Here is a 13,957-nt window from a genome sequence, read left to right on the forward strand (position 1 = left end):
ATAAACATATTTGTAAAGTGGGGGGACACAAACGGGATTTCGAAAAGTGGGGGGGACATGTCTGCAAAGTGGAAATTACGCCATACGTATGTGTGTGTCAAGTGCAATAAATATATGGAAGTTGCAACACACACACACGGTAAAACTCTTCATGTGCTGTATAGGCTGGCACGACTAGGCTGTTCAATGGGGCTGATGTGTTGTGTAGATTCTGCCAGAAGGAAAATCAGCGGAGAGGCCACATTGCTTTTCTTCCCGACTGCAACGCTGGTCCCGCAAATCAAGCAAGAACGTGGTCGATATTCATTGTGGAGGTGGGGGGAGGAGGGGTGTTAGATATAGAGTTATGATTGAGGTTTTGTTTATGCATTGGGTAGATTCTTTTAATTACATTTCCTTTTTTGTTTTGTGTATTTTATACATTTTGGATTTGCTTGGCGAGCTATTTTTAGAACATGCCTGGCGGGCGACTCACGTTGCCCCTGCGGGCGACTAAGTGCCCGCAGGGGCAACGTGTTGGCTACCCCTGAGTTACAGTGTTACATTAAAACCCAATTTAAATGTAATGATAAATAATACTGATTGGACCTGTAACCCACTTTCCTTTAATTCAATTTATTTCCAGATCTTAGTTAAGTTCTGTGAACATTTAATTCTAACAATTGACCAATCCAACATACCTAATTCCAAATCACATGGAGGACACAACATTGCATGACATGTAATTCAGCTGACCTTTTAATCCGAAGCGACGTCCATATACTTTTAGAACCATGCCTACAGTAGCAATTTTTTGGTGCCCAAGAAAACCTTAACATTTTGACTGCAGGGGATTGGATTGAACCATCAAGCCTCTGATTGGTAGACGCTTATTCACCCCTATATGTAACTATTGCCTCAAATATGCAAACATGGCCACATTCGCTATATTTAGACAACTAGCAAATCATTTGACAATATATAAAGAGACAAGTTGCAACATCCTCACGTCACTTCATCTGTACCTTTTATCAGGTCAGCTGACAGTGAGTGCGATCCTGAGATGCGCCACATAGAAAGTAATATAGTTATTTTTTGAAGCAACATTATAAGTTGTGTTGCATCGTTCTAGCTTCATGTACTCTTAACGTTTTATTAAAGCCCATAAACGAGCACCTGTTACCGTCCGATCCCCGAAGCACCTGCTGCCTCCAGACCTTCAATATGTTCAGCACTGTCAGTGAGCACACTCACTTGTGAATATGCCCTAGATATCTGTTCACAGCTTATGGTATTACATTTGAGAGATTAAAACAGAAGAGCAGACACTGTTTCCACAAAAACATCCAAGCCACAAATGAAATGAATATAATGAATAACCGTGGGCAGGGAAAACAACTTTGCATATTGCATACACCGTGCCACTAATGTAATGGTGGGAATGTTGTTGATGGCAGTGGATGTCACACAGAGCCATGTAAGGCGAGGATGAGCAGTGGGGTAATGCACAATAACCCGGCGCATTAACCTCTGGCCCTTCCCTCTTCCTTTTTTTAATCCAGCAAATGCCATTATTCTCCCTCCCAGATCCATTTGCCTCTACAGGAATCCTCCCCTTCTGCCAACCGCCTTTTATTCCTGCTATCAGTGCTGGTAAAACCTGCCCGTGTCTCCAGTGTTAATCTACCACTACTGGGTTTCAAGCACTTTGAATAAAAACACAGCTGCAAATCCGCCACTTTGGAAAGGCTACTAATTGCACAAAAGAGCGATCATCCCCTCGGATGGGCTAAAACACTTCAAACAACTAGATTAAAGCACAAGTAAAGTGATAATGCATGTTTCGCTGTAATTTAACGCATAAAAGAATAACAGTAAGTGGGACATTCTGTGCTCAAACAATGTGCCAGTACACGCTAGACACTGACCTCATCTGCGTCATCGCATATGAACACATGAAGCTTAAACCAGATTTGGCAGACACAAGCAGATATCCATTTACAGTGGGGCAAAAAAGTATTTAGTCAGCCACCAAATGTGCAAGTTCTCCCACTTAAAGAGATGAGAGAGGCCTGTAATTGTCATCCTAGGTATACTTCAACTATGAGAGACAAAATGAAAAAAAAAAAAAAAATCCAGAAAATCACATTGTCTGATTTTTAAAGAATTTATTTGCACATTATGGTGGAAAATAAGTATTTGGTCAATAACAAAAGTTCATCTCAATACTTTGTTATATACCCTTTGTTGGCAATGACAGAGGTCAAACGTTTTCTGTAAGTCTTCACAAGGTTTTCACACTGTTGCTGGTATTTTGGCCCATTCCTCCATGCAGATCTCCTCTAGAGCAGTGATGTTTTGGGGCTGTCGCTGGGCAACACAGACTTTCAACTCCCTCCAAAGACTTTCTTTGGGGTTGAGATCTGGAGACTGGCTAGGCCACTCCAGGAGCTTGAAATGCTTCTTACGAAGCCACTCCTTCGTTGCCCGGGTGGTGTGTTTGGGATCATTGTCATGCTGAAAGACCCAGCCACGTTTCATCTTAAATGCCCTTGCTGATGGAAAGAGGTTGTCACTCAAAATCTCACGATACATGACCCCATTCATTCTTTCCTTTACACGGATCAGTCGTCCTGGTCCCTTAGCAGAAAAACAGCCCCAAAGCATGATGTTTCCACCCCCATGTTTCACAGTAGCTATGGTGTTCTTTGGATGCAACTCAGCATTCTTTCTCCTCCAAACACGTCTAGTTGAGTTTTTACCAAAAAGTTCTATTTTGGTTTCATCAGACCATATGACATTCTCCCAATCCTCTTCTGGATCATCTAAATGCTCTCTAGCAAACTTCAGACGGGCCTGGACATGTACTGGCTTAAGCAGGGGGACCCGTCTGGCACTGCAGGATTTGAGATCGAGGGAGATTAGCAGTGGTCTTGTATGTCTTCCATTTTCTAATAATTGCTCCCACAGTTGATTTCTTCACACCAAGCTGCTTACCTATTGCAGATTCAGTCTTCCCAGCCTGGTGCAGGTCTACAATTGTGTTTCTGGTGTCCTTTGACAGCTCTTTGGTCTTGGCCATAGTGGAGTTTGGAGTGTGACTGTTTGAGGTTGTGGACAGGTGTCTTTTATACTGATAACGAGTTCAAACAGGTGCCATTAATACAGTTAACGAGTGGAGGACAGAGGAGGCTCTTAAAGAAGAAGTTACAGGTCTGTGAGAGCCAGAAATCTTGTTTGTCTGTAGGTGACCAAATACTTATTTTACCGAGGAATTTATCAATTAATTCATTAAAAATCCTACAATGTGATTTCCTGGATTCTTTCCCCCCATTCTGTCTCTCATAGTTGAAGTGTACCTAGGATGAAAATTACAGGCGTCTCTCATCTTTTTAAGTGGGAGAACTTGCACAATTGGTGGCTGACTAAATACTTTTTTGCCCCACTGTAAATGCACATCATTTAAATGATTTAAACAGAAATGTTTTAAAATCCTCTTTAATATGACAACCTTTAGTGTTTATCCTTAAATGTCTATAATAAGCTTGTGCACATGTGCTGGAATGCACTTGTTACACTTGATTGGTATAGTGGGTTGATGAAGAGAAGTTATAGAAGAAAAAAAACACTCAAAGCACTTGCGTTGATCATTAACTGTAAAACCATTAACACTTGAACAAACAGCTTTTGTGTTTTATTTCTTTGCTTGTGTAATTGAGTAATTTTGGAGTAGTGCAGTGATGATGTATTTTTGTAGGCAGACCCAGAATTTAACTATTAGATTTCAGTATATTGCAATAAAGTAAACCTTTTCGCCAAAACAAGTTAATGTTACTTTTAGCAGGATAATCTCGACACATTAACACTACTTTGTGATTTTTGAAGCCTAATGCAATCGTCAGAAATGAAAAGCTAACGTAATACTATAAACAAACTACATCATGTTCGCATGGCTGTACATCACCGCCGCTATGCTAAAGGTAGACTTGTCGGCTAATAATGTTAATTAGTTTCATGACCGAAAGAACGAGATCGCGGATACAAGCGGCCGAGATGGGTTTTCTCCGCAGGGTGGCTGGTGTCTCCCTTAGAGATAAGGTGAGAAGTTCGGTCATCAGGGAGGGACTCGGAGTTGAGCCGCTCCTCCTTCGCGTCGAAAGAAGCCAGTTGAGGTGGTTCGGGCACCTAGTTAGGATGCCACCTGGGCGCCTCCCTAGGGAGGTGTTCCAGGCACGTCCAGCTGGGAAGAGACCAAGGGGTAGACCTAGGACCAGGTGGAGGGATTATATCTCTTCGCTGGCCTGGGAGCGCCTTGGGATCCCCCAGTCAGAGCTGGTTGATGTCGCCAGGGAAAAGAAAGTTTGGGGCTCTCTGCTGGAACTGCTACCCCCGCGACCGACCACGGATAAGCGGGAGAAGATGGATGGATGGATGGAGTTTCATTTTTTCACTTGTTAGCAACCATCGTTTTTATGACACATAGAAGTTTGGACATTCGCAAGTGGGATATTTTTGCTGACACATTTGATGTCGTTTAACACAACGGGACATCTCGTAAGCTTGTGTTGACTAACAGACCATATTTCATGCTTCTAACAACAAACGCGTCCAAAAAAACCATTGACTCCAAGAGAAGGGAACGGGAAGTGACAAAATGTCATTTCCGAATTTTAGGACTCATTACTGAACCAATATTGAGTAGCTGTTGATACAGTCGGATATTATGAATTTGACTTATGGGTACCAATCAAATGTTGTTGTTAGTAATAGTAGACGAAGAACATTAATAGGTAGCTGCTATAGTCAGCATCCTATCTGACCAACATGAGTAAACACCATCGAGACGTCAACTGCCGGGCTCTGCTGCCCAGTCTGTCTTGCAACGTTATATATCATTTTACTTTACTGTCTGTTTTTAACACCCAGTTACAGGGACATTCCAATTTCCGGCTGTCAGTGGTGTGTTTGGAAATGCACAAGTAGGGCTAAGAATTAAAAAGTACTCTTTTAGAATCGTAAAACTATCCTGTATATATTGTTTTGTTTGTTATTTTTTTCATTAGTGAAAGACTTCTTTTGACTTGCAACTGTCAGTCTGTACTTTTATATGACAAGTGTATAATTGATCTGTATATGTTTAATATATCTTCTTTATTTCATTTCTTTCAGTTGGCAGGCGAGGCCCAGGAGCTGTTCTCAGTACGCCACGGTCCTGTTCGAGCGGCGCGCATCTTGCCAGCTCCTCATATCAGTGAGTATCTTCAGTACTATGCCCTTGCTGGAATGTGAAACAACAAACTTTAAAGCACACACTGTTTATTTCAACTCTGATCAGCTTATCTAAATTGATTTGAGTTTGTCCAATGCTCAAACTAATATTATTTAGCATGTGTACCATGACGCTACACATGCTGCTACCTCAATGCATTTACAACATGGTACACATGGTATTTTAGTTTGTTTTTGTATGTTAACTAATATAATTGAATATGTTTATCACAATAACACTCTTTTCAATTGATATACATTTTTTCAGATAGGAAGATCGACTGTACTGTAAAACACATAAAGACACGTAAAGAAACATAAAGAAACCACTAGCAGGTTTCTCTCCAACACATAATCAGTCTCTGTGCAGCTCTAACCCTAACACTAAACCAAAGGGGAACATCACAGGATTTGGTTTGCATAACTTGCAGGTAAAGAATAAAATAACACAAAGTCTATCTTTTCAAATCCCCAAAAACGAAATACATTTTCAGAAGTACCTGTCTGTACTTTTCAATATGTTTTCTTTATTCCTTGGAAGAGTATTTTCAAAATACATTTCCAATATCTGTCCCGTATTGGTTAACTTGAATTTCAAGGTCTATTATTAAATGCATTTTATATGGCACAATCTAATGCAGTTTTGGTTTTTGGGCTTTTAACTGTTGCTATATCATAAAAATTAAACAGTGCTCCACCCTGCTACATCCCAAAGGCAATCAACGCTTAGTGTTGGTCTGTGGCAGCGAGCCTCTGCAGTCAGCTGCCGCTCTCCTGCTGCCAAAGCTGCTGTGGCTTCACTGTATACAGAAGTGCCCCCTTGCTGAAACTGCTATAAAATACATTATATGTTATGCGTGGGTGTCTGTATGAAGACATTTATTTTTGTGTACGTGTTTTTTTCAATATAAGGGCATGTAGAGAACACACACACACACACACACACACACACACACACACACACACACACACACACACACACACACACACACACACACACACACACACACACACACACACACACACACACACACTACACTACACTACACTACACTACACTACACTACACTACACTACACTACACTACACTACACTACATAGTACATAATTATTGATCTTGTTGTATTTCTTAAATATAAATATATATTTGATTTAACAGGTGATGTAGAAAAAGTAAGGCTAATAGAATGGGTACAAAACCTGGTCCGGAAAATAGTATTGTTTAAATGTACACAAATACTTACATGTATTGCCATCATGAGAAGCCATTGTTGCTTCCCATCAGAAGCCGTCATGTGTTGCAATCTTAACCAAATGTTCAGTAATAATTACCAAATGCAAGAAATGATGCACATCAAGTTGTGTGAAGTTATACATTAAAATCAATTTATATTTCACAACTGCTATATTCAATGTACTTTTTTCCTATCATTTTAATTAGTGTTTTTGACACAAACATACTTAATTGATATTGCATAAATGTTCATATGCTGATAATCAATTGCACGTTTTGCTCTTTTTCATTGTTGAACTCTTAAAGGCTAAGGGGCAAATTGTTTAGTGGATCCACTGATTAGATACATTCCAGACATGACATTTACATTTTATCTCTGCAGGTGTCAATCAGTGCCTAGAATGCTGCCTAGAAAGCAGCTCTTTGGTTTGTGCCATTGTTTGTGAGAAAATCGCCTTTCTGTTCTACGTCCTGGTTCCGGTCTTTTGGCAGATTTCAACAACGCACAATGGCGGCATTTGAAGAGCACTGGAAGTGGATGAAAGCAAACCACAGTAATCAGAAGCAGCAGATAGCCCCAATACATGAGGGGAGCAATTCTCTCCGCAGAAAATAAATATGAATTGTACGACTGGAGGGAAGGACACTGATTGCAATCTGCTAGGGCGAGAACAGTGGTGCACTGTGGTGAGACATTAAAAGGCCGATTGTCTGCCATGCAAGGCCGTGGGCGGGCGGACTTAGAAATACCCGAAAATAGGTGTTGATTATAATAAGACAAGGTTACCCTTTCCTAGAATAGAAAGGGAAGGAATGGTTTTCCAAAGGGAGTAAATGCGTTTATCCACATCCGCTCCGGAGTTTACGACCTGTGATCTTCTGTTCCCTTGTGAAATGAGGCACAGAACTGTTGTATGTCTTCAAAATAGAGCTACAGTTGGGATGCTCCAACACTATAAAGTAGGGCTGTCGACGTTAATGCGTAAACGCTCGAGGTTAATCTTATTGCGCTAATAAGAAAATTAATCAGATTACCAAGTTCGAACGAAACTTGCTCTCACAGTTCCAGCGTGAATATTCACCATGGCAATGAAAAGGAACAAGCTACAAGCTACATGTATTGCACTGACTGCAGACCACTGGACTTCAGCTAGCAACATAACTACCTTGGTGTACGGCACATCTAATCCGTGACAAATGTTGTGCACTTGTTCACTTGAGGTGTGGTTAAAAATGGAGGTTAGGATTCTTGCTGAAACAAGAGCGAGCCAGTTTATTGAAGTTGAACATGAGAGGTCGAGATAGCGAGCAAGATCCCCACTGTGGGAACAGATAGTGCTCGCAATAACGTATCGGTAGCAACTATACAAGAATAGCTCTGTGCACATTATACAGAGGGCGATCACATAGTATGGGCAAAAGTAAGCTAAGATGTTATAATATAGTTTAAAACAATGGTTCCCTTACCAGCTTTTTTATAGCACCACACACATTTGTTTGATCTCCTCCCAAAATACATGTTATAATAAATGTTAATCGATTGACAGCAGTTCTAAAAACACTTAACAATAACCAAGTTGTCTGAAAGGTTTTAATCCATGTTACGGTATTATCTCAACATACAGCACGTCCCTCTGTTACATTGAAACATGCACACGTCTGCAGGGAAGTCAGTAGTGCTTGCTTCGATCAAATAAAAGTATCTTTTTCACTAATCCTCTTAAAGGGATATTTAAGTTATGGCTCAACATGTTGACTCTGATGACAGACACATGAAAGAAGGAAGGACCCTGTGTGGAGTGTTCAAGGCTGCTAGGGAAGTCACATTTGCTCTCATGCTACAATACAGGAACTGGGCCTGATTACTGTCAAGCCTGAAATTACAGAACCCCAAAGGCTAACGTCTTCCTCAAACCAAGCGTCCCCATGCCCACAATCCCCTTATCCTCTGTCCGTCTTCATGAATGAGACAATCAGGGAAAATACAGGATCAGCTTAACGCAACATATTTTCTCTAAATGTCTTTGTTTGGTGCCTGCTGGGTTTTACTGTGCTCTAATTCCACCCTGAATCCCCAAAACAAACGAGGACATAGACAAAACATTTGTAATTCCTTTTTTTTACCATTCAGCGCATTTATCTTCAATTTTTTTAATAGTTTTTCCGTCCTTAGCTCTTTTTGGGGTAAAGTTTCCTTAAAAACCTCACACAGTGAAGGATCAGAACAATGTCAGCAATCCAAAGTCGATTCCACTTTTCTTTAAAGGTCACCTATTATGCAAAATCCACTTTTTCATATCTTTTATACATAAACATGTAAAGAGATTCTGAAAGTTTCAGGTGAAAACAATTCGCTCTCTTGTGTAACCATTAGCCAATCACCAACCGAGGTAACCCCCCCCCCCCCACCTTGTCACCTGAATCTCCTCTCGAGCACCGTTGAGTTCTTTCTAACCAAATGTCTCTCAGAGGGGCGTGGGGAGGGGCTCCTTATTTTCATCTAAAGTAACAGACAGAGAATCAGCACTTTGGAAACAGGGCTGAAACAGAGGGGATTATGGGACGCTGCAATGATCTGTTTGGTGTTTTGAGCCATACACTTCAGAGGCATGTTGGTATGTATCTGAGGCCTGTAATATATTGATGAAAAACAGTATAATGGGGACCTTTAAAGGATAGTGGTCGGCTCACTTGCTTAATATGGCCCATTCTTGGGAAAAATGTCTTCTTTTCTTGAAAATGTTTTGTGACCGTAATTGAATTACAGTGCAACAGTAATGATTTACATATTTCCTGTCATCGCAAGGCTTCCGGCGTTGGTAACACTAGAGGCCTCACTTGTTACATTAAAGAATGTCCCTCTTTGTTGTTGAGATTATTCAGTTTTTCTCAACCATCTTCCTTTGACTTCTCTTCCTCTTCAGGTCCTCTGAAGATGGACAGTTTTGCTGACAAGAGACCTCTGCTGGGGGTGTGCAAGAGCACGGGTTCCTCTGGGTAAGTTCCAGCATCATAGTAACAGGTGACATCACTACCTTACCCAACAGGGTGTTTTAACTTTACACTTACAATACAACCATTGTAGTCACTGTTGCAGACTCCATCAGCCAAATATGAGTTACTATTCGTTAAATTATATTCGGCTGGGATCAAAATCACATATCTTCATACCACTGCTATACATTATTTTCGCCTAATGGGTCAAATAAACAATTGCAATGGCAACATGATTTCCCCAATACATGCAGAAATAATTACTGCACTTTATTCTTTATTCTTACTTAAGTATGTATGCTGCGTGTATTTGTTGTCGTATGTTGTGATGTTTTTGTTTTGATGGCACCTTTTAAAGGGAGTAGCTTTTTTTTCTTTCATTGTACATGTATTATAAATTAAATTATTCTATTCTATTATAAGGATAAAAATGCCTTACGTAATATGTGATGGATAACAATAGTTTCCTATGTTGATAGAATTCGTTGTTAAGTTGCCTTTCTAGCAGCTTCATACGTCAGGCACTAGTAACTGGTTAGGCCAACATCAAGTTCTCCCCTCACAAAAAGCTAAATGTGCCTTGTTTTTGGCAGTGGGTTTATCACAGTCTATTTTTCTTAAAACAGTTGAGTTTCTAAACCAAACCTCTAGAGCTGAACTAAGTTAGGGATGAATCACTTTCCCATTGTTCTAATTTAGTTATTAGTGCAATTTTAATTATATTATGTTTTTTTTTTGTTAAATACATGCTTACCAAAAGTTACCCAGGACATGTTTTCTAATGTGATGTGAACATCATTTGACAAATATATCATGGCGCGTTATACTACTCCGTTACCGACAAAAGTAATATTATTACAGAAACGTGTTACTTTGTAATGCGTTACATCCAACTCTGCTGCTAAGTGATTCATGGATTTGTAATACCCCTATGGTTGGCATGCAAGCAGTACCTGGACACCCCATTGGCAGACAGGAGATCTAAAGAGGACATATTATTCTTATTATCAGGTTCATATTTGTATTGTGTGTCTCCACTGTGACATGTCTCCATGCTTTAGTATCCAAAAAGCTCTTTATTTTTCTCGTACTGCCTGTGCTGCAGCACCTCTTTTCACCCTCTGTCTGAAACCAGAGCCCAGTCTGCTCTGATTGGTTGGATGGCCGCCTCTGTTGTGATTTGTCAAACGCTTAGAGCTGTGTCGGAAAAGTCCCACCCTTAGCCTATCATGTTCAATGTGTAGAAGCGCTGGCCAATAGAAGCTGGAGTGTTACATAGTGATGTCATTGTGTAACAGAAGTAAACAAAGTCCAATGGAAGCGATTCAGGTAGAGTGTGGGAGAGAAACTCCCTCTGGAGTAGACCATTTACATGCACACAAACCTAAAGAATTCACTACAGTCCCCGAACTCCAGTTGGGATTGGTATTGTCATTTAATTGTTTAATAAAAGAAAGTTAATTTAAAAAGCGACAAACTCAAGGTATCTTGTACACTCTTCTCCAGTTTATTCACTACTCTTCCCCATTTCCAAACGCCTGTTTCAGAGAATCAAAACATTTAACTCAATCTGCCCTTCAATTGAAATGAAAGGAGGAAGGCTGTCTTAAGCTGTGCCTTGATGGAGACCACCTTCTCGATGTTTTCCAGGGACTACCGCCCCTGTCTGGGTGACCCTGTTGCTTCTGCTTTTCCTATGTCCTCAGTGACACCGAGACAGGCGGCGTTTTAACGGTTTGGCGAATCACCCAGGCGTCGCTTGACACTAATGTTGAAAACATGCACTGTGTTGAAAAGCAGAAACCCTGACCTCCGGCTAAATGGCACATTGTGGTTCTTCTCCCTACAGAAGTGCTTGGTAAATAACACTCTGGTCGAAGACGAAAAGGAAAAAGGCTTCCGGGAGCGGCGCAGTACTTTCCATTGGGCCTGTTCATAAACTTCCTCACACAATTTTTAGCATATAATCATTTTCAAATAACAGCTTTTGTTAACCACTAAAAAGGATGCCGTCTTGACACTTAAATGAAAAACAGATTGAAGCCTTGGCCGCTATAGCCGTGATGGTTAAGAAGTTGGTTCAGTCAGCTCTAGGCTTAGATTACAAGATTTGCAAATTAAAGGAAAACCAGAAAAGGGAAAAAGCATGTGTGTGATGAAGCCCTGAACTTGTGGATTTCCAGCCAGGCACACTCAACATAATTTTATCAATGGAAAGGATTATGCGTTAGGTCCAAACAATGTATGGATCTAGTAATTTTCTTGACAGTAAAGCTACATATGCTTCCCTTTCAGTCCATGCAACAGTGCCAGTGGGCTTTAGGAATTAGTAAAGAATGCTGGTGCCATTGCAAACCTTGGTATGTCTGCTCACATGTCTGGAAAGGATTTGTGTTTCCTTTCCCTGTTTGATGCTGTTATTATTTGAGTTCTAAAATGAATAAACATCCACAGGTATAAAACTTCTTGGAGACCTATGGTTGCTCAATGAATATACATGTTATGGGCAAGACAAAGGCTACTCAACTGATTGTGGGTGTTTGAGAGCACACACTTCTGGGGCAAAAGTTCAGGGATGAATAAGTATGCTTTGTTCCTACAGAGTTTGGGTACTGTCAGTGACATGTCCAACCTCCAGCTACTCCTTCACAACTTCTCCAGATGCTTAGAGGATGTGGTCCATTATCTTTGACCAATATAGTCCTCTTTCACTGCAGTAGTAGTACTGTAAGTGCAATTTCTTTGCTTCTGGTTATACAGACGGATATTCTCATGGTCACTGTTGATTTCGTAGATACTCTTTTTGTTTTTTCTTCGGAGATTTGGACATTCACTGTGATTGTATTTGTTCCATCACCACCGCCATCCCTGTCTCGTACTCTTTGGCAGGAGTCACGCACTCCACCACATGTAAGGGATCATTTGCAGTCATTATTGAAAAAAGAACACCAACAGGGTGTCTCTTGCGCTGTTCTTGTTTTCTTTTCCTTTTCTTTACTTGGGTCAGTCTAGCCATGATGAATCCAATGTTTTGTGCTCTCAACCAATATACAAATAAATATTCAAAAAGTATTCCATTGTGCTTTCTGATGGAGGTTTGTCAACAACTGAAGTTACATTGACCAGACTTTCCTGTGGATTGCTATGACTGCACACAGTCCTTTGATCTGAGCGTCCTTAGCAACGGTCTGCTATTCTTAGCAGCATTCTGCTAGCAAAAAATAGCAGACTGTTTGATTTTCAAATCGACCAATAAGTATCCAGCATTCAGCTAAACCACATACTAATCTTTTTTTAAGGTGCAAGGCTTTAAATTAAGAATCCACCAATAGTATTCATATGGCCTGTATTGGATACGTTTGCACTATAAATCAGTGGGTTACAACCTGCAACCAGGCCACCCAAACAATCTTATGGACAGACAGAAACACTTTTCCTAAGAAATGTACACTGAACATGTCAACACAATGCAATCAAAAAGTATGACCTACCCAAAGGAAAAAGGCCACCTAATAGGGGAACTCCAGACTAGCTTTGCCCAATAGCCTTTCTTCGGAAATTGGCAACTTTACTCCAAACACTTACGGAAAAGCTCTGATCATCAGGCCATGTGTACCTTCATGATCCAGTACTCCAGGCAGATATATTATTTCTGTTCGCTATAATTGTTTATAGTGTAAATTACATGTAAATCAAATATACATGTGCGAAAAAACATCACTTTATATTTTGGAAAACCTAAATTCCAGCTTAGTCCTGATATGAAATACACAGACTATTAATTACATGGTTGCAAGCAGAAAATGACACACACGCACGCACACACACACACGCACGCACGCACGTGCACACACACACACACACACACACACACACACACACACACACACACACACACACACACACACACACACACACACACACACACACACAAACACTTTTGATGGCTAAAGCCCATTATGGCACTAAGCCCTTTTGTTTCAGTGCATTTCCCTGACAGGATGTGTCCGTCTTCTGTTTATTAAATGGAAATCATGAAGCCTTTGTAAAAAAACGAGCCACCAGATTAAGGGGATCTGGGGAAGTGATGCTTTTTATCCTCTTCATCCTTTTATCCACTATCATTTTATGATGTTCTTCGCTGTCACATTATGACCACGCAGACACACACACACACACTCATACACACACAAACACACACACAGTCATGTTATCCAAGCCAACTGTGTTTGTAGGGTAGATGCTACCATTTATTTATTGCACACCAACACTTTTTTTAGACTAGCAAAATATTTTTTACTGCACTATTTTGTAATCATTTCAAATAGAAAGTAATGTTCTTTGATTTTAGTGAGAAAGTTAATATATGAATGAACAGACTGATTGTTCCTGGACTCCATGCTCCTACATGGAAGTGAGAGTGACTGTAATCTGGCCTTCCACTTCCCCCTTGTTTCATTGCCCCACACATGCACTCATGCA

At 40.5% G+C, this 13,957-nt stretch overlaps 1 protein-coding gene across 2 annotated transcripts in view; it reads left to right on the plus strand.

Moving 5' to 3' along the window:
* Positions 1 to 13,957, plus strand: part of bcas3 (BCAS3 microtubule associated cell migration factor) — a 328,454-nt gene that overhangs the window by 10,392 nt on the left and 304,105 nt on the right. For both annotated transcript variants that reach the window (XM_034097703.2, XM_071205327.1), the window contains exons 6-7: positions 5,149 to 5,230; positions 9,406 to 9,478. In XM_034097703.2, the coding sequence (XP_033953594.2) occupies positions 5,149 to 5,230; positions 9,406 to 9,478 (155 nt within the window). The remainder of the gene's footprint in view (positions 1 to 5,148; positions 5,231 to 9,405; positions 9,479 to 13,957) is intronic.

The sequence above is a fragment of the Pseudochaenichthys georgianus genome, chromosome 13 (assembly GCF_902827115.2).
Source record: "Pseudochaenichthys georgianus chromosome 13, fPseGeo1.2, whole genome shotgun sequence".
In the NCBI taxonomy this organism is placed as follows: Eukaryota; Metazoa; Chordata; class Actinopteri; order Perciformes; family Channichthyidae; genus Pseudochaenichthys; species Pseudochaenichthys georgianus.